This window comes from Temnothorax americanus, unplaced genomic scaffold (genome assembly GCF_048541705.1).
Source record: "Temnothorax americanus isolate GAGA-0224 unplaced genomic scaffold, ASM4854170v1 Scaffold47, whole genome shotgun sequence".
Taxonomy (NCBI): domain Eukaryota; kingdom Metazoa; phylum Arthropoda; class Insecta; order Hymenoptera; family Formicidae; genus Temnothorax; species Temnothorax americanus.
In genome coordinates, this window is record NW_027509624.1 from 61,768 (window position 1) to 81,772 (window position 20,005).

Consider the following 20,005-nt stretch of genomic DNA (forward strand, 5'->3'; position numbering starts at 1 on the left):
AATAACTTCAACAATAGTTTGCTTGGGAAACTTTGGAAAATACGAATTGAAGAAATTCAATTACGACTCACAAGTCAAAAATGTGTTTTATTATTATTTGTTTTACAAGTGCTGTGAACGTTTGTTTGGTGTATACCGCAAATTTTCTTATTATTACAATTTTCCGGAAACACAATAGCAGATACATGTAAGGAGCATGTCAAAAGCCTCTATAGTCTTTACGTATGATTTTGTACGACCGATATTTTTATTTCGCAAAGAATAGGTGAATTAAGAAATAATTTATAATAAATTTGTAATAATGATACATACACATACATATGCGTATACAAGTATGTGTAATGTATTAAATTTTTACCTGAACAAAGGAAAAGATCAAAAAATTATTCCTAAAAGAGATAAAAAGAGAGAACAATTTTTTTCAATCAATTATTGACTTTGAATATTAGCGATCTAATTTCGCATGAAATAAATTTTTTGTTAATTCACCTATTTTTTGCAGGTCATTCGTAATACTGCAGCTAGATGCAATAGCACACATCACACAGGTTTGATAATGAAGTTGCGCTGAACCTTACATTGCATTCATTAAACAAAATTAAAATTCAAGGTATTTCTTAAGTAATTCTGTTTTAAGTTGAGAGTAGAGCAAGCAAATATAAAATAAGAGCTTGCATTAATTAAACCAAAATTAAAATCTTTTAAGAATGCGTAAACAGCCTAGTTTCATTCTTATCCTAAAGCGTTGCAAATATCTTTTAGAATGCACGCTTTCCAAACTCTGCTTGTGAGTTTAATCTGTGTGCATTCTGTAAAATTGTATCACAGACTATTTTGCTGACAGTAAAAAGAATATTCGCTAAAAATACGAGCTTAGGATTGCTATAATATGTCGATGTGTTTCCAAAGCGTTTTCAACGGGGAATGGAAACCACCGAAATAAAAATTATTTACATCAGTGGGCAATGTAAAGTCATGTTATAGTTTCCTATAATAAATATAATAATATTTTTCCTTGTGCCCCTAATCCTCCTACATCATTGATTTACACATAGACGAAGGAGAATGTATTCTGCAGTTACGTAATAAGCATACTCGATATAATACTGCAATTGCTGGCTTTTGAAATACTTGTATACTAAGTTCGTAACAACTGTTAAAGCATCTAAAATTATAACACTGATACAAACGCGATCTCAATACATGAACTTACTTCAGTTCTGCTGTTGCACGTTTAAATTATATCAACTATATTGTGTATATACCACATTTATAAATTCATAGCTTAATCAATTTTTTTTTATGTAACGAGTCATCAATTTTTCTATTTGTATTTTTTTATTGACTTTAAAACAGTTATATTATTATATTCACTTCTAAAAAAATTCTAACACATATTTCTCGAAAAGCTAACAAGAATAGAATAGTCATGTATCATATTTGTTCTGTGTTTGGTAACCATGTATATCTCAAACTCATATCTTTATCACTAACCCCATACATTATATATACGTTTTATGAAACTATATTTAAATAATTCCTTTGTATTTACATAATTGACTATGAAGCTTATTCTCTCCCTGATTTTCCATATAAATAAATCGTCTCATCTGCATTTTACGTTATTTATTTTATGTAGTTTGATATAAAAGAGAGATTATCTACGTATATTAAATAAATATAACATATATTTCTGTTAAAAAGTTGAAATCTTGATACTACTATACAAGGCAAGACTTAATGATGCAATAAGAATAAAATGTTTAATCCTGTTATAAAATATTTATGTATCAATACCTGTTTTGATACCGATTGGTCGCATTAAATAGATTTGTTTCAAAAAATTGACATTAACAATAAAAATACGTTCCAAAAATTTAGCAGATGTATAATAAATTTTACACATATAGATGTTGGGTTGTCAAGAAAATGGTTCTAAAAAAACAGCACAATTCTATAGCAATACCAAAATTTTTCAGTTCGTTTGTCAATTATTGTTTGTGTTCAGTATTTGTTAACTCGTCAAATTATGATTACGAATAAATATTGACCACATTGTACTCTGTGTTAGTCATAGTTTGTTTGTCACAACATGCAGTTTTCTTTCCTACAGTGAATTGTTTCGTATGTTTCACATCAATAATGTTATATTTGTGAAATGTGAAAATATATGAAAATAGGTGCAGAGTGAGATCGATTTATAAGATTTTCTACAAAACGTGATCAAAATTTGCTACTTCCTACGTGATATTTTTTCATATTAAATTATGCAATCTATATATATAATAAAACTATCTATAATACAACGCTTCAATACTTTATTCCTTTTTTTAAGGGTGCGTAAGAGTATTTGCATCGCTGACATACTGAATTCGTAAATATTTTAATATTCACGAATACACAATCATTAATAAGCTCTAAAAATTGATATTTAATGATGAATCGCGTTCAGAAAGCTGGTCATTTAAGTAAAGTTTACAAAGCAATAAGTTTAGATTGACAAGAGGCCCATCTTTCCTGAAGTTTCCGGCGCTCCTCCATATGGTGTTCTGATAAATTTCGCATTATATGGCCTGTCTTCAGCTTTCTGGGATCTAAATTAGCTCCTAACGTTTGAACACCTTTTGCAAATTTTGAGAACGGCAACAATATATCTTTGGCTGTAGATGCTACTGGACTAGTAACGCTCGTGATATTTTCCTTTATGGATTTTAAGGCAGATTCGCTCTGGGACGACGTAATGCTCAACGTCAAATCATGTTCGGAGGCTGATCTTTTCTTGTCATCTAATCTACCATCCGTTTGAAGAGTATTGCTCTTTATACCGGCTGATAACGCTTTATTATCAACGTCCCCCGTCGAATGACTGATATTCTTAGAAAGCGTTAAGCTCGACATTCGAATGGTTCGATCTCTTTCCTCGCCTATGTTGCCCGCTACATCGTACACCGTTATCTCCGGCGTAGTCGCCGTAGTCTTTTGTGGCGAAGCGCTGATAGTGCTGGTGCCGGATCCAGTTTGCGGAATCAGATGCAATGCGTCAATGGCCACGTCAGGTTTTGAATTTAAATTCATGTCGTTATGTCTCATCTTGGATAATTCCTCGTTCACGTTGGTCTCACAAACACCACCGTCCACGACGTTAGTATTTTTCACACCCATAATAATACCAATCAATGGTGTATAAGCTTCCATTAAATGCTTGTCGTGACTAAAATTCGCTGGCTTCTCGACGGGTACGTGTGTCATTTCAATATCCTCGCTACTGCTGCTGCTGTTGCTATTACTCTTGTCTTCTGCATTACCTGAGATATTTCTGTTGCCGACAGTAAAGATCGGCTTTGTTATGTTCTCCGTCTGTGTGTTACTTACACTCTTCGCTGGCTTTCTTGCGCCGAAACTCAGTTTATTCAATTTGCTGAATTGCTCCGACATATTGGTTAAAGCTTTTGTACCTAGGAGTATGCCTTTTATAAATATTTTATTCATGTATATGTGTATATAAATAGTAGAGGTAATTTAACAACAAACCTGCTGTCTTTAAAGCAAGCAATTGCGTCTCAGATACGTTTCTTGTTAGTTCTGGAAATGATGAAATATCCAACAATCCGGTGGAGCCTTTAATATTCACTAATTTACTCTTTCTTTTATCTAACATAACATTCATGGCTATGGGAACCTTTGGCAAGTTTGCTATCTCCATGGCTACTGAAATGGCTTCACAGATTGCCTTTAAAGATTCTGTAATTTCAAGAATTTTGGGTGTAAAATTTGTTCAAAAGTGTTACGATATAGATATAAATAAAGATGTTTTCTCACCTATGCTTTCCTCCTCAGTTTTAATCACAACCGCCATGTTATTAAAAAACCTTAAATTCGTACTACGAAACATGTGAAAGTAACCGTATTCGCCGTTTACTTTATAATTGATTCTAATACAGTGATAATGTTTATTCTTCATGAAAAATGAAACCATATTTTCAGGTTGACCGAATTCAATTAAGACGATATCATCCAGTAAGACTCTTTGGTAGTTTGTAACTTTATCGATTTGATCGTCGTAGTCGGCAATATAATAGCTATCTCGGGTCAATATCAAAATAGTATCCATTTCCGTCTCCGTTGGATCGCCAGTACTGAAATAAGAAATTTAATTGAGAAACAAATTCATAAACAGACGCAACATAAATGTATTATGAAAAACATTACAATTTAAATTATTCATACGTACACAGGATCGGCATCGATAACTCCCCAACTGCCTAGAATAATTTCCGGGTCAGGTATCAATAATTTTTTGCAGTCTTCAATCAGCAATTTCACGTGAATCGCAGTCGCCGCGTTGTCTTCCTCGTCCGTGCGTTCTAGGAACACTTCTTCGCTTACTGAATTACCCAACATTATATCAATCGTCGCTTGTCTGTAGACATCCTTGAAACGATTCAAGTAATATCTGCAAAGACATTTTAATTCTCAATGCAAAATGTTGAATTCACTATGCTGAAAATTCAAGTATGATTCAGATGCAAAGTAGCATTGAGAAAATATTCTATTCAAAGTGTATAATAAATCGTATTATATATAAAAGAAATTGAATATTTAAATGAGAAAGCGTATCTTATATCTAATTTATTGGCTAATAGCATTTACAAAAATGTGATTGACTTATGAATCAAATTAAAATATTAAAATAAAGGAAGAACATAAGATCAAAATTAAAGGAAGAATATAAAATTGAAATTAAACATGCATAAGGATTTTAATAGCATAACAAAAACAACTTCTCATGCTGACAATAGTATAAAACATCTCTTTTTTACGCCACGTAATTTAATAATGTAATAAAGTAACAAGTAATTAAATTATCTTTAGAAATACATAGCTGCTATATATTTCTCAAAAATTAAGCTAAAAGCAAGCAACGAACCTTGCTAAATTATATAGAGCAGTGGCATAAAGGAAGTCAGGATGAGTAGCAAGTTGAAGTTGTATATTTGGTGGTTTCATAGGTATAAGTTCGAGACAACAATTATCAAGGATATCTAAATAATGTGACCAATCGTTGTTCAGTTGGTGAACATCAATCGAGTTCCCTAGCAGCGTATCTATCGCCGCCTGACGTAAGTCATCCATAAAGTGTTGCTGATAGTATCTATAGGAAAATGAAAGGACCAATGTCAGGGTTCTATACAATAACATTGAGATATGTAACTCTGGGATATTATCTTCAAGGCATGATAACTGTGAAGGTTCGTGTCACGTGAGATGTTGGAAATAAAAGAGGAAAAAGATGAAAAATGAACAAAATTAAGCGAATACAAAATGTGAAAGATACGAGTACGAAAGTCTACCTGTTTGCGGAATTCATGCCGTCTTTCATCAGTCCGGTAAATTTTCTCTCCCCAGTACGCGTATAATCTCCCTATAAATAGTAAGAAAATCGTGTAGAAATCATTTAGAAACTATTTATATTAAGAGAGACTTCGCACGGGCAATTTGTGAGGCGTACAGACCTTTAGAGCATTTGTTCCCGCATATTGCTTGCTAATAATGTCTCCATTATTAGCCCAAAGCGATTGGAAAGTCTGTATTATATTTGCAGGCAGAATTCCGTCAGGTGGTATTAGTCCCAATTTTGAAAACTGCATTTCCATAACAGCTTTACCCAGAGCGGTTTGCACCACGTTTGTTCTATCTAAGCAATCTATGCAATTCACACGGAATACGCCCTTTTGCATGCAAATCATACCTTGTTTATCGCGCCAGCAGTAACCCATGTCTGCTAGCATTGTAGCCAATGCATTAACCAGAATAGTTACATTCTCAAAATGCATTCCTCGACTGTGTTAAACATAAAATTACCAAGATAAACGTGAGTAATGAGGATGAGAAGCACGAAATTAAGCAATTACACTACGCTTAGATACTTACCAATACTCATGGAAATCGAAAGTAGCGTACGTTATATCTGAATTATTATAATTAAATACATGGTTGCTATAAGCTTCCCAAATAATCCTTTCTTTGCCAGACTGTTCGACCAGATTAACAATGCAAATAGGCCCGTACAACGTAAGCTCTTCACCAAAATGCTTTTCAAATGCTACCTGCGTTTCAGCCTCGTCTGTAATATCATTAAATGAGATTATTAGTCTATTAAAATAATCTAGTCTAGTTCACGTAAAAGATCTTTTTTTTTTGCTTATACCCTTATCAATCCGTGGTGGAGGTTTATATTTGTACCCAGGTTGAGACCAATATACTGGCACACTTCCTCGTACTTGCACAAAGGATACTTGATGATCGTGATACCAAACTAATTGTTCAGTCTCAACGTAATTTGCACACTTGCCATCATCATCCACTCCGCGTCTCTTATACCTGTGTGATTACAGTTAGAAATATTTTTTAACCTTAATATGTTTAATTTTTGGTAAGATAAAATAATTGTGACCATGTAATTATAAAAACCATTTATGTAAATAAAAGTTACCTAGTTCCAGCACGGAACCTACTCCTCCTTGATATAATCGCCAGATTAAATATCTCTTGTTGCGGTTGTTCGTCAAAACCTACCTCCACTATACATTTTTCTATCTGAACATATCCTTGAATGATCGGTAGTATCCAGCAGTTTGCTTTATCCGTCTGCAGAATAAGACATAAGCAAATGTTATACAAAGAAATGCGAATTTTGAATGGTCACTGAATATTGTCATTATATAGCTGGCTTCAAATAATAATATATCCACTTAATAATTATTAAGCAAATAAAAATAATTCTTATGTAATAAATTTTATGAATATACAATATAACAACATCATAAGATATCTATCTAGGCATCACAAAATATAATCTTTGTCATCTTAAGTCCCTTACACAACGCTAGGCGATAGCGATAGCGATAGCGATAGAGACAAAAGGTGCTTTCCATTTACATCAAAAATCAGATATAATTCTCACTTGTGACGTCGTTCTATCCTTTTCGGCAATTAATGAATAATAAAGACAGAATGACGTCACAAGTGAAAATTATCTGAGTTTTGATGTAAATGGAAAGCATCTAAAATTCCCAACAAAGCTACAGCATTGATATAAGCACGGCTTCCGATAGGTTAAAAATTTTGTCGTTATTACTATCGCTATCGTCTAGTATTGTGTAAGGAGCTTTGTTATATGGAGTCAGTTGTATATAGAAATAATGATTTTAAAAATTACTAACATTCAAATTAATAATATCATATAACATGTATTTGTTCCAAAAGAATCTGTCGTCGACACGTTGCCACAATGGCTTATCTTGATTGTTCTGTCCATGCTGAGATTCCAATACGCATTGTCGCTGCAAGCTATTAGTAATATCACCAGTCTGACAGAAGAAGAATGAATCAGTTTCGGTAAATATCTTATTCAGTTCTTCCAATATTCTCTTCTCAAATCTGTCTTTGTCCTTCACTACGCCTCGTTTTGTCACTGTGGACTTCATCTAGAGAAATATTAAGCTTCGTAAAAATTCTACGAGACACCAAATATGGATTTATACGGATGTCAATGGAGCTTCAGGTTCCTTACTTGAGACGTAGCCAATGCTGCGGTAGTATTTTTTATAGTATTTGTGGCGTTCTTGATCGTACCCCAGGTCTTCGCCAGTGCTGCTTTCTGCGGTACGTCAAACAGTCCACTGCTCCCTTTCTTCTTCAACGCATACTGATGTTTCTTGCAGGGCAGCAAGCCAATATCCGTATTCTCCGTGCCAATGTGTAGAAACGCGATGGACTTGATTTTGTAAACAACACGACTGCCGTGCAACTCTCCCGCTGGAGTGATATCCTTTATGAGCATCAAGCGAGGTTCCAGTACCGACGTCTGTTCAATTTTACCCACTATTCCGTAAAACATTCCCAGACATTCTAAATCCTTCGGCGTGGCCCATTCCCAATCTGCAAAACCCATTGAAATAATTAAATGTTGCTGTCACACTTAAGTGTCAGACTCCAAATACAAAACATTCCTTCATCTATTATTGGAGGCACTATGTCGTCCGCATAAACCTTTATATACCGACATAAGGCACATGTTCGCACTTGAAATGGAATTGATTTGCGTTCTCAACGCTCACGCGACACCGAGATCGCTTTTCGCAAGCGACGCTCTTACGTACCCGCTCACTTTAATGACAAATTATGCAATTGTACGCGCACCCACCTGATTTCGCGGCGAATTCGCCGGTATACTTGTCGCACCAGAGGCTGTGCCTCTCTTTCACGAAGATGAAATGAGTGTCAGTGCGGAACAGCTCCATATCCTTCTGCTTCCCGAGCGAGTTTGACAGCTACGGGCAGCATGTATATGACGTTTCCGCGTCCAGCAAATTATTCCGCCTACCACCGAGCGTTCGCCATGTTGCTCATGACTAAATACACACACTACTGCTCATGTCAGTCGATCATGCTTCTCTCGTATGTATAAAGAGAGAGCTGCGACCTGCGACCTGCGACGCGAATCAATTCTATTATTCCTCAATGGGCATGACGATGAGACGGCCCAGTCGCTCGATATTCCGGCGAAAGTGCTTTCCCGATTTCGTATGATAGTCGATATAGAGAGTCATTCTTGACCTGATTGGTAGTATGTGAATAATTGAGGCGGGATATGCTCTCGCTACGTTCTCTTTTTGTGTGCAGCATATTATTAATAAATACTTTTTCTAGCCGCGATACTTTTAGAGAAAGGGATGAATGCGCGTTTTCTTGGACAGATTTTATGTTTAGTTAGAAACTTTATCCTTTTTACTTCCTTGCGCACAAATATAATATTATGACTATCTTCTATCAGAAATTTTTCAAAATTGTATTCAAAATTATGAAAATACACACGGAAAAAAAAATGAAGTTGCTTCGATCTATTATTAAACGTCGACGTCACGGGCTACCACAAGCGTATGTATAGTTAATTCAACTGGGATATTATTGGACCAAATATTCAAATTATTAAAACAATTATCTGATGTTTTTTGTTCATTAATATTGATGTTGCGTCAATAAATTTTATCTCAATAACACTGATGCTATTGATACATATGTAAAAATATGCGAATTTAGTAAGAAAAACAAATTAAACTTATCCAAGCAGAAACTATATGTTCGATTCGTATATACAAGCAGTTTTGGGAGAAAAAAAATTGTAAATATATTTCAAATAATATATATTTATCGTGTTCAGCAGATAAAAAGTTTTGAAGGTGGACAAAATTAAAAATCAAATTTTCGGATAAAATTAGCTTTATTAAAATCGTTATGTAAACTTCTCATATTTCACATTCTTCCGTAATACTTTAAATTCGTATGAAAAATGGAAACCTTATCTTATTTAACAATTGATTAACTCCCTAAATAAAAGTTCGTCAACGTATATTTAGCGTATATAGATAGATATTGCAGTCTGCATAATTTAATGCATTTATTACATATTAATGGCTGAAATATGCTGCACGCGAAACCCACGCAGTGCGCCCACGTAAATGTAAATATGAACAATTAAACCGTTTCGTGTCATATGAAATTCAAAGTTTTGCCGACATTTCGTGCGCGTGATGAAAACGCAAATATAGCAAAAAAAATATACATATAGGAAACTTTATAAACGTGATGCACAGCACGTGGATTTACTCAAATACGTTACATGATTGCACTCGTGCATTTTATTTAAAAGGCTCTTATATACGTATACACACAACCAACCAATAAATACATCACAAATTACATAGAATAAGAAACATGTGAAAATATTGTATGTCTTCAGAAAAGTCAATGTCACGCGCATTACAAATTTTCATGCAGCGCGAAAAAAACTGACGCTAAGTTAATCTCGTTATTCCTATCCAACGTATGTAGAACAGCCTTGTTTTTCTCAGTCATGATTTTAAAATAACTGACAAATGCATGCCCTCTTCACGCATTTCATTTTATCATATAAAAATCTTGAAGTCACTCTGTATGCCTCCCGTCAATCAATATCATTCCCCTTCAATCGATCGACTACTTTCGTCGAATTGGCAAGAAGAAACAATTTCGTTAAAATTTAACTTTTCTCATTGCTACCAGTCTGTTCGTTGCTTTGGCCGCTCTTTTTCGGCTTGTACTCCTCCCATTTTCTATGGTTAAGTGTTTGAAAGTCATCGACGTCGGCTATCATATCCAGATATCTCGACAGCTTCAGCAGCTCGAAATCTTTGACTCTGCTGGTGTGAGCGTGTTTGAAGGGTTTTATCCTCAATCCCGACTGCGGATTCATTATGAAATTTCGTCTGATGTCGTCGAACATTATTGTATTCTTCGCGGAAAACTGCTTGTACTTTCCCCAGATAATGCCAAGTGGTTTTACCCCGACGACGCCGTATTTCGGCGTATGAACGGTGATCATAGCGAGGACGTCCAGGTGAAAGGCTATTTTGTAGTTCGGATGATTCGAAACTCCCAGCAGCTTCATCTTCTCGTTGATCCATCTCATGCTAGTCGCCGACCAAATGACTATGTCGTAATTTTTATAAGCGCGCGTCAAAAATTCATGAAGATACGGACGCATCAGCTGCGAGCCGCTCTCCGCCACTGATCTGTGATCGAACAAAGTGTAATCTATGTCCAGCACAAGGAGCTTCTTACCCTCCCTTAGAGGATTCAGCTCTGTGATCACGTAGCGGTCGATTCGTATCTGAATTTTACGTAGATTTATCTCAGCCTTCTCGATTTCTACCTCCTCCTCCTCTATGTCGAGATCGTTGATCACATCAGGTACGTTCTCGGGTGCTTGACTGACCTCAGCGATATCCTCCTCGCGCGAGCCCATTAACATCAGTTTGAAACCAGGCTTCAGATTTAATTTGCCGATTATGTCCTCATCTTGCGCTGCCTTGCCTAATAAAGTAAAAGTTTCTATAGTTTGTTTGGTTTTTTTTTTTAACCCTCGTGTATTTATATTAACTGTACATATATTATAAATTTTTATACTGCTTTTCGAGAATAAAAACAATCAATAAATAGAAATTAAAAAAGTTATTTTAAAATACAATAGATTTAACGTATATATATATATATATGATCTCTGTACATAATCTAATATACCCTACGAGCTATCTATAATATTTTTTCCATTTTCATGTATAAGTGTAGGAAAGTAAAGAAATTATTTTTTAAGAATTATAAATAATATTTACACATATATAATACACACACACACACACACACACATATATATATATATATATATATATATATACTTGTATTTTATATGTTACACATATATTATTGTACATATTCATGTATACCTATGTAAGACATAAAATACAAGTTAAACAATTACAGAAAAATGTGATAATTAGTAGCAAGACATTCTTCACTTCTCTCAAGACGATAGACTTCAAAATAAGTGATTAAAATTGCGACAATAATCATTTATCTGATGAAACTGATCAAAAAAACAGTTCAAAACATAACCTTTAAACTTTAAATTCAACAGCTTCTGTCGCTCCGGACGAACACCCGTTTCCTTGTGTATACGCTCTTTTAGAGTAAGAACCGTGTCTTCCACTTGAATATCGAGGATATCGTATTCCTTTCCGCTCCATTTCACCACAATTCTTAATTCACCCTCCATCCTCTCGTTTTTCCAATCGTATCAATGGAACGCGTGCATCGCGAGAAAGATACCTTCAGATATACCTAACTCTCGCGAGTGACGCGATCTCGCGACTGTATTATCGATAACGTCAAGCCTGATTTAAAATATTTTTCGATATTTGATCACGAACGTCTTATTGCTAAAAATAATGAAATATATGTAGTAAGATAGTACATTAATTGCTTCTAAACGTTGTGATTTATCGAAGTCACAGACGAGAATATTGCGAGACTAGCAAGACGTAACAATAAAAGTATATATATGAGTATCAGTGCATTCACTTTAGAAAGAGAGAAGCGAAGGTTCACTAATTTAGAGGATTCAATGGGTGAGAATAATTTTTTATTTAGAGAGCTGTGGGATAATAGTATAAAGTGCGATAGCACAAACAAAAATAAACTGCGATAATTAAATTTTATTATATGATTATATGCATAAAACTTAATTGTTATTATAAATATATAAAATTTAATATTCTTAAATTTTAAATGATTTTTTTTAATAGTTTATATATAATTATTGCATGTAGGAAAGTGGTGCGTTCTTGAAGCAAAAATTAAAAATTTGCGTTAATTATAATAAGGATTACAAAGAAAAATATATATAATATATATATATATATATATATATATATATACTTTTATATAAGATAATAAAATTATAACAATAAATCACACACAATTTAAAGTTAATAAAAAAATAAAAGATAAATTGTGTGCGTTTTGTGCCAAAATGTAAAAAATGCGAGGACAAAAAAAATTGATTGATTGTTAATAAACTATTATTCTATTAATGTAATGAATCTTAATTAAAAAGCTTGTCCTCGCAATTGTATATTTTGGCACAAAACACAGGAACAATTATTAGGAATTTTTATTACATGTACGCGAGGAGATACTTTTGGTTTCAAACGGTGCATTTTCAAGTTCCGACTATTAACAATCTATAATTTATTCTTACAGTTAGAAATCTTAGAGAGTGTCCTCGTATTTGTATATTTTACCCCAAGACACAGGAATTACCATTTTCGTGAAAATTTGATTATATGACCTCTTTTATCTTTTGTTTATTCATTTACATTTTTTTGTAATATTTTTTGTTTTATACATATATATATATGTATTTGTATATATTTCTTTTGTAATGTTTTTTAAAATTAGATCATATTTGTAATTTTTGCTCCGGGAACGCTTCAAACTTTTAGCTACGCATATAATCGTATTTGTCAAAAGACCAGTGGATAATTAAACGAAATTTGTAACTTTATAAAAACATATGACAACAACGTGAGCGAAATAATTTTGTAATAAGGATACATTGACGAATATTTATTTTATTATTGTCAAAATGTTTAAAATACATATATAAAATTTGCTCAATCTAATATTAAACTGAATTAATAAAATAATTTAAATTAGTCTGCGAAATGTGTCTGATGTTAATACTGCGCTTGAATCATATAAAAGAAGGAAATAATAGAAACAATACACACATATATGAAAATGTAAGCGTATATCTCTATTTCTTGCGCTACCGCCTAGTGACTTAAAGGCCTATTCTGTAAACGTTAACGATATCGTTGCGTGCTTTTCTATATATGGTAGGTATATTAATTATATTATATTATATATCTGCGCAATTGCGAAAACACGTAATGATGTCGTTAACATTTACCGAATAGGCCCCTTAATGTTCATTTTTAAAGAAAGTTTATATATACAGAATATCCCAAACCATTATATATATTTCTTTATAATAACAAATTTTTTAGCCAATTTTTAGAATCAACTTTTTCCTAGCAAAAATGCTGATAAACATCATCATTTATTGTAATTTTCTAATTTCTAGCATTATAATAAGCATTATAATATATATGTCTTTATATATATGTCTTATTTCAATCAAACTCCTCTTATATATTAAACTCCATTTGAAATTAACTGAAAAATGTAGTTTTGTTTATATCTATTTGGCTTTCCGAAATTTAAGTCGACAAATACTCTTGCGAGTACAGTTAAAAAAGTCATCTCTAAATTGATTAATACATTTTTTATTAAAAATATATCCGAGAGATATATATAATTTTTGAAATACTCTGTACATATATGAAATACTCTGTACGCTTTATTTCTAAAGTTTTAAATGCTACGATGACGCATTGGAAGGATGATTCTCTTTCCACGGTGCAAAGGAAGGTCCTGGTATATCTTCGCACGATATTATAGGATTGTCGGGACCAACAGAACGCATAACTCTCATCTGAGCGTGCGTGATTGCGTCAGAACAATCGCATATTAACTTTGCCAGCGAACTCTTGCGTATCTCCACGAGCTGGCCTGAAATTCGTATAAATATTACGGTGTTTATTGCGTTTATATTTCCATTCAATATTTAAGATTTTGACACAATGAAAATGTTCTATAAATATCAAAAACTTATAGTAAACTAATATTTATATAAAAGCACATTTTTTTTAAATATATATCTACCATCTTTTTTCTTTAAATCGAGGCTGTGACAATTAAACACTATAATCTGTTGTCCTGTGAAATAATTAAATTCTGCATATATATTTTAGATTTTAGAAAATAATAAAAATATAAAATTTTAATTTAATTTTATATCAAACTAAAACTCTACGCAAAAGATAACAAATATGGTTATAAAAAAAGGATTTTAATTAAAATCTAAAATCTTTTTAGGTGAATGATTTAAGACAATAAGACTGTAGGAACTTATATGTTTCAAATTTACAAATGCATAAATTATTTATTTTTCGCAAAATTAAAAGATAGTTGATAAATTCGTTGATAAATTCCTATACTGAAATTTTATTATTTGTTGGTGTACTTTTAAAAATAGTCTTTATATGTATCGTTTATTGATTTTCCTCAGGGTTGCAAGGCGTTTTGGAGGGATATGTTCCCAACCCTTAATAAAAAAAAAAAAAATAGTCTTTATAGTTGCTACAAATATAAACTTAGCCAAATTTATCGTACCTTCTGTAAAAGGATATGGTTGTTCAGCAAACTCGTACCAAAAACGATCTCCCTTTTGCAAACGCGCGAACTGATCAAGTATTAAGCACGTAAACGTGGGCCCGATCAAGCCGCCCGACTCCGGTATTTCCGCCAATGCGCCGGTATACAAATCTACGTCGTCGACAGTCTCGTAGAGCATCGATATCTGTTCCAGTGCTTGAGGGTCCAGGTGGCCCTCGAGGTCGCTGAAATTCCCCACCTTTCCCAGATCACAATATTCCCGCCACATAGGGTATCCCGGTAATCCATGATCCCGTCCTCGTTGGATGTTCAACGATACCAGATCAAGGCCGCATGGTACCGTAGAATTGTCCATGGGGTCTTCAAAGAGATGACTTGTCAGCTGCGAAGTTACGTGCGTGGAGTACCTCTGAATAACGTTGGTCGTGGCCGAGGTAACCGAACGTCTGACGCCGTCGGCGGCGTAGAGACTGTACGGATTGAAGAGCATTTTGTGCAGCTCCATATAGGACGACGTGCCTTTTTCGGCATCCGTCATTCTCATCAACCCCGGTAGCAAGGTGTGAGCGAAACGGAATGCCGCGGCCGCGAAGTGATTGGCGATCGTCGGATCATTCTCCGGCTCGTCCGGATCGTGCGTTTGTTTCTTGTAACCCGACTCGAGGGGGTCCAAGTCGTGCTCGTTCATTATCTCGTCGCCTACGATAACGGGCAGAAATTCGCGATAAGTGACGTGCTGTAATTGAGCGCCGACAATACGCCGCGTTTCCTGATAGAGCGTCTCGTCGCTCCAAGAGGGATTGATCCTGGCCAATTCGTTCGCGATCTTGTTGTGCTGTCGCGCCCAGAGAAGGTGCATCGTGGTCAGGTGTAGGTTCTCGTTCGCCCTGGCGTCGCCCGCGGCGAAGCAATAGCGACCCCGGCGTCGCTCGGCTTCCCGATTGCAACCGTCATTGGGATTCGTGCTGGGTGGTAGCAGAGTCCTGTTGTCGGGAGTGAACTGCATCCTCAAACGACCACCGGTGAACTCGCGCAGGTCGCGAGCGGTCTCATTGTTGGAGCCGTAAATAGCCGAGCCGTCGATGAAGGCGCTGACCTGGACGCAACGGATTATCTACAAAATCTTCCAGTCTCGATTGCCTTTGACAAATTATGTTCAAATCTATGTTCGACAGAAATCTCTCAGTTTCATAAATTTTACACATCTATGAAAATCCGTCTTTTCGGAAAGAGTTCACTGATCTGTTACAATTAGTTATGTTTTAGAGTTGGAAGTAAAAGGAGAGACGAGCTCATTATTTCAATCAAAAAGTTTAATGTGAGATTCAAGTAACATAATGGAAACATACATATGTTATCATTTTTTTAGAAAAGGCGATCCGCATTACGTCGTAAATAGATTATACGAACGCGATTACCTGATTGAGCTGTTCTCTGGGACCAAGTTTGCATCGCGGGGCCGGCGCCGATCTCACAAAGTCCATGCAGGTCCTGCCAGTCAGATCGTGCACAGGATCGCCGGCGTTTACTCGCACGGGAAAACACTCGGGATGTTGTCTTCCCAACGGCGGGCAGCACGCTATCGAACTTCCGTTGACACCCTGACTGAGCGCGGTCGCGGTGATGTCGTGGTCCAGAAACTGACCGAACACCGCCAGCATCACCGTGAAGGACGGGTTGCTGCTAGCCGAAGGTTTATGCACCTTCAGACTGACTTCCCTAGCGGAAGGCAAGTCCTTCCCGGATCGCGCCTTTCGAGGCGATTCGATTCCATCGGAGTAATCGGGTGGTAGGGTTCTTCGAAAGGGCATCATACTGCTGCCCCATCCTCTCGGCCGATTGCAACTGCCATCCATAGTTCGGTACTTGCCGATTTTGCAGGTGTGATTGAAGTATCGTTTGCATATGTTTTTCGGTAACCAGCCGCTATCGAAGAAGGTATCAATCGCCGACGGTTCACCATGGATGGATCTTAAATAGGAAAATATCAGTAAAATCTTAAGTAAAGGCTAGCTAAACAACTTTATATGATTATATATATTATATTATAACAACTTTATATGATAATTTCGATCATTAATAAATGAATATTAGTCCCAAAAAATAAAGTTTAGACGATCTACTGGTTGACAATTGAGAAGTTGCTGAAAAATTAGATATTTGTTATTTTGTAAAAAAAAAAAAAAAAAAAAAGTGGACGAAAGAAATTAATTAAATACTATACTATAGAAAAAAAACTGTTATTTTCATTAGCACATATAATGCCGAGAAAATTATACATTTATAAATTTGTACTTAAAAATAAATATTATAAGGAAAATATCAACATTTGTTGCATGATTCAATGATTTCGATGAAATAATGACCATTTAAACTTGCACTAAAATTGAGGAGCGTTTGAAAACTATTAAATACGCTTCTAACATTAACTGCGCTTTCAAAGAAATCTATATCCTTCTATCTCTTTTTCTATCTAGACTTTAGAACTCCTTACATCGAAATAGTCACTCACATGCCAAATCTATATATAACATAAGAATCATTATACCATGCAACCAACTAAATGTGCGTCCTGATTTTTTAAACTCTTTTTTTTATATGGAAAAAATAAAATTATAAATAATATATTAAATATAATTAATATTAATATTGAATAACATTATATCTTAAATTCTGATGTGGATTATAGATCGTCTCTAAAGCAGTTTTAATAGTTTAAATTATAACTATATAAGGTGTTTGGTAATACTTTTCTTTAAAAAGTCAAGTTCTACGTCGTATTTATGACATACATACAGAACAAAACCAAATCTCACCTCATTTTCTCGATCATTCTCGTTGCCGCAATTTCACCTACCGCTGCTAAAGCAAGAGCGCTAACGTTGGAGCACGTGCTCACTGCGTGACGATGCCTGGATTCAGGGGATGGAGACGGTAACGGTGACTTCGCGGCGATCATATCTGCGGCTAGACGATCCTTCATCGCCTGTTTGCCAGCTCGCAATCCCTGCGTGTATTCTAGCTGGCTGAGATGTCTCGTCGGAGTTTCGATGTCCTCATTAGATATTAGGACGGAATTCGGCTCGACTGTGGCACTAGCGGTACTGCTGAAGGCCGCGTGCGAGGTAGACTCAGGTGCCAGTCCTAATCTCAAGGTGCTATCTAGGTTGTCGGGGGACGTTGCGTTGTCGATCGTGGGATTAGTGGAGTTGGTATGGCTCATGGAATAGCTGATGGACACCACCAAAGCCATGGTGAAAACCACTCTAAAATCGTAGATAATTGTATTGAAAAATCTAGTCGCTCAGCGATCTCAATCTCTGTAATGTGTGATATTTTCAGCATGAAATTTGCTGTTATTTAACATTAAGTCTAATTCTTCCGCTTACTCACAGACGACTCGATTTTAGAAATCTTACCCAGCTAGCAGAAAGTTCTAAAAACGTCTTAAAGATATCACAAAGACATCTAAAAGACGACATAATTTTTCAGATGTGCTTTGGATGTCTTATTAAGCGTTTTTAAGATGTCTTTTAGAAGCTTCTGCTAGCTGGATAGTTGTTGAATTGAAGCTTGAACTATTTATTTCTGACTTTTGCACTTTTCCATTTTTTTCTTTCCAAAACAGCAGTTTTTGTAAAGTGTATACAATATATTTCTATAATGTGTAGAATAGGTTTCGAAATTTGGAAATTTATATGAGAAATTATTTAATTTATTATTTCCTATCTTGTACACGATCCACACGAACTTACATCAGGATGCCGCAGACGCAGCATTGGAACTGTCGGAGCCGCGTTCTTCGGGTCCTCAAGAAGCTGGCGAACTCGATGTAATCGGGCGAGTCCGCGGATCTCCTCAGAGGCGTTCTTTCCGTGATATTGCGCATTTTCGTCGCACAGAAATACGGCTAGATAATGTACAGAATTCTGCCTGCGGCAATAGACAGGCGAGGCTCCTTCTCGTTCGGCAATTTGATCTCCCTTATGTGACTCACCTTGCACGACTAACACGTCTCTCGCATGAGTGATCGATACGCACAAATACCCGAGCTCTTCCGGTGCAGCATTTATAATAAATTGTTAATCAAAGATCTCAATGATTACACAACACACCGCACCGTCAAACTTTGCCCTCCTCTGTCGAGAAATTGTCAATGAGAAAAAACCGGCACGTTCAAAATAATTTTTAACCGAGACACTCTTAAGATTTTAACGAGTCGCTGTCATTTACAAGATTTTAAATGCGCACTTATGTATATGATTGTTGTTCTTCGTTGATGAAGAACGGGTGAAGAAGAGAATATCCAATAAAGTCTTCAAAGTGGATTTGGTTCACACGCAGGCAACCTGATTACTTAAGAGTGAAACATAAGTTGCCTCGCTGCATTCTTATTTTGCGGTGAGACACGGCGGTGGCAACGAGTCTGCGTCTCGATATAGATCACACATATTGCAGAGGTGATTTGTAACAATCACGTAACGAACACGTTATCCTGCCGTATACAAAAATACGACCGCGAATTGCAACGTAAAACAAACTGGAATATATATATATATATATATAATAAGTCGTTTATTGTACAATTTAATTTTGCTGTCACGCACAGACGTCGAAGAGTAACAAAGGTAAGGAATGTATCTACGGAAAGTTGCTTAAACTAAATGACTATTATTTTATAATTAATGGCCAGTTAAGTATATAGTTAAATTATATACCCTGCAGAAGAAATTCGTCATTTTTATTAACATATAGTGCAAAAAATACACATTTGTGAACTTGTAAAAAAACGTAAAGCCGAAAAGTTAACTTGCGTGATGATTCAGTGATATATGTTTGAAAGAAACTATTAAATATACTTTCTATAACATTAATAATATTTCCAACACGTATATCACCGAGAATGAGTCGCGCAACCAGCCGAATTGCTGGGCTCTTTTATATTTATTTATACAAATTTATATATGTGTACATTTCATTTGCACTATACTGCACTAGTAAAAATAACGTGTTTTTTCTGCACTTTAACATTTGATTTATTTCATTTCGTTCACCTATTACACAAAAATAACAACCATGCAATTGGTTTCAGCAATTTTCCGATTATCATCCTGTATGCGTTTGTAACTTAACACTGTACTCTTGACATTACGTCAACGTTTGAGACTCCACATTGTTTAAAGTTTCTATTGAGATTGATGTTATTGTAATACCGTGGTGTTGACAATGAACGCCGACGTCTGACTGTTAGGGACGACGCGACGGACGATGCCGCGGTGCATGATGCTATACGCATCTTGTACTACGTACGTAATGTAATACGCCG

General features: G+C 35.2%; 3 protein-coding genes across 8 annotated transcripts; all 3 read right to left on the reverse strand.

Moving 5' to 3' along the window:
• Positions 1-67: 67 nt before the first annotated feature.
• Sp3 (phosphatidylinositide phosphatase spermathreecae) lies at positions 68-8,487 on the reverse strand. Of its 2 annotated transcripts, XM_077416994.1 has the most exons (13): positions 8,207-8,487; positions 7,574-7,941; positions 7,224-7,487; positions 6,494-6,648; positions 6,209-6,381; positions 5,932-6,124; positions 5,514-5,841; positions 5,352-5,422; positions 4,928-5,152; positions 4,232-4,453; positions 3,820-4,136; positions 3,532-3,741; positions 68-3,455 (listed from the first exon to the last, which is right to left on the reverse strand). In XM_077416994.1, the coding sequence occupies exons 1-13, from the start codon at positions 8,301-8,303 to the stop codon at positions 2,476-2,478; spliced, it is 3,603 nt and encodes a 1,200-aa protein (XP_077273120.1). In that variant the 5' UTR covers positions 8,304-8,487; the 3' UTR covers positions 68-2,475. The 2 variants fall into 2 exon arrangements, with proteins under 2 accessions (XP_077273120.1, XP_077273121.1); XM_077416995.1 differs by lacking the exon at positions 4,928-5,152 and having other exon boundaries at positions 8,207-8,479.
• Positions 8,488-9,264: 777 nt separating this feature from the next.
• On the reverse strand, positions 9,265-11,731 carry Ublcp1 (Ubiquitin-like domain-containing C-terminal domain phosphatase 1). The gene is made up of 2 exons (XM_077417081.1): positions 11,494-11,731; positions 9,265-10,914 (listed from the first exon to the last, which is right to left on the reverse strand). Exons 1-2 carry the CDS (start codon positions 11,651-11,653, stop codon positions 10,082-10,084), a joined length of 993 nt encoding a protein of 330 aa, XP_077273207.1. The 5' UTR covers positions 11,654-11,731; the 3' UTR covers positions 9,265-10,081.
• Positions 11,732-12,431: 700 nt separating this feature from the next.
• On the reverse strand, positions 12,432-19,909 carry LOC143903490 (salivary peroxidase/catechol oxidase). Of its 5 annotated transcripts, none has more exons than XM_077417122.1 (6): positions 19,734-19,909; positions 18,435-19,320; positions 17,496-17,945; positions 16,098-16,650; positions 14,677-15,775; positions 12,432-14,013 (listed from the first exon to the last, which is right to left on the reverse strand). In XM_077417122.1, the coding sequence occupies exons 2-6, from the start codon at positions 18,566-18,568 to the stop codon at positions 13,823-13,825; spliced, it is 2,427 nt and encodes an 808-aa protein (XP_077273248.1). In that variant the 5' UTR covers positions 18,569-19,320; positions 19,734-19,909; the 3' UTR covers positions 12,432-13,822. The 5 variants fall into 5 exon arrangements, with proteins under 5 accessions (XP_077273248.1, XP_077273249.1, XP_077273251.1 ...); XM_077417123.1 differs by having other exon boundaries at positions 18,435-19,333; XM_077417125.1 differs by having other exon boundaries at positions 18,435-19,035; positions 19,734-19,908.
• Positions 19,910-20,005: the final 96 nt, after the last annotated feature.

Bases quoted from the DNA above. Each gene is read 5' to 3' on its own strand.
- Sp3 (XM_077416994.1), bottom strand. From the start codon at position 8,303: ATGGAGCTGTTCCGCACTGACACTCATTTCATCTTCGTGAAAGAGAGG. The intron at 7,488-7,573 runs GTAAGGAACCTG...ATATTTCTCTAG, and splicing joins CAGCATTGGCTACGTCTCAA to ATGAAGTCCACAGTGACAAA. The intron at 5,153-5,351 runs GTAGACTTTCGT...ATTTTCCTATAG, and splicing joins GGCATGAATTCCGCAAACAG to ATACTATCAGCAACACTTTA.
- Ublcp1 (XM_077417081.1), bottom strand. From the start codon at position 11,653: ATGGAGGGTGAATTAAGAATTGTGGTGAAATGGAGCGGAAAGGAATAC. The intron at 10,915-11,493 runs GTTATGTTTTGA...TTACTTTATTAG, and splicing joins GTTGAATTTAAAGTTTAAAG to GCAAGGCAGCGCAAGATGAG.
- LOC143903490 (XM_077417122.1), bottom strand. From the start codon at position 18,568: ATGCGCAATATCACGGAAAGAACGCCTCTGAGGAGATCCGCGGACTCG. The intron at 17,946-18,434 runs GTAAGTTCGTGT...CTACGATTTTAG, and splicing joins TGCGTCTGCGGCATCCTGAT to AGTGGTTTTCACCATGGCTT. The intron at 16,651-17,495 runs GTGAGATTTGGT...TTCCTATTTAAG, and splicing joins AGAATGATCGAGAAAATGAG to ATCCATCCATGGTGAACCGT.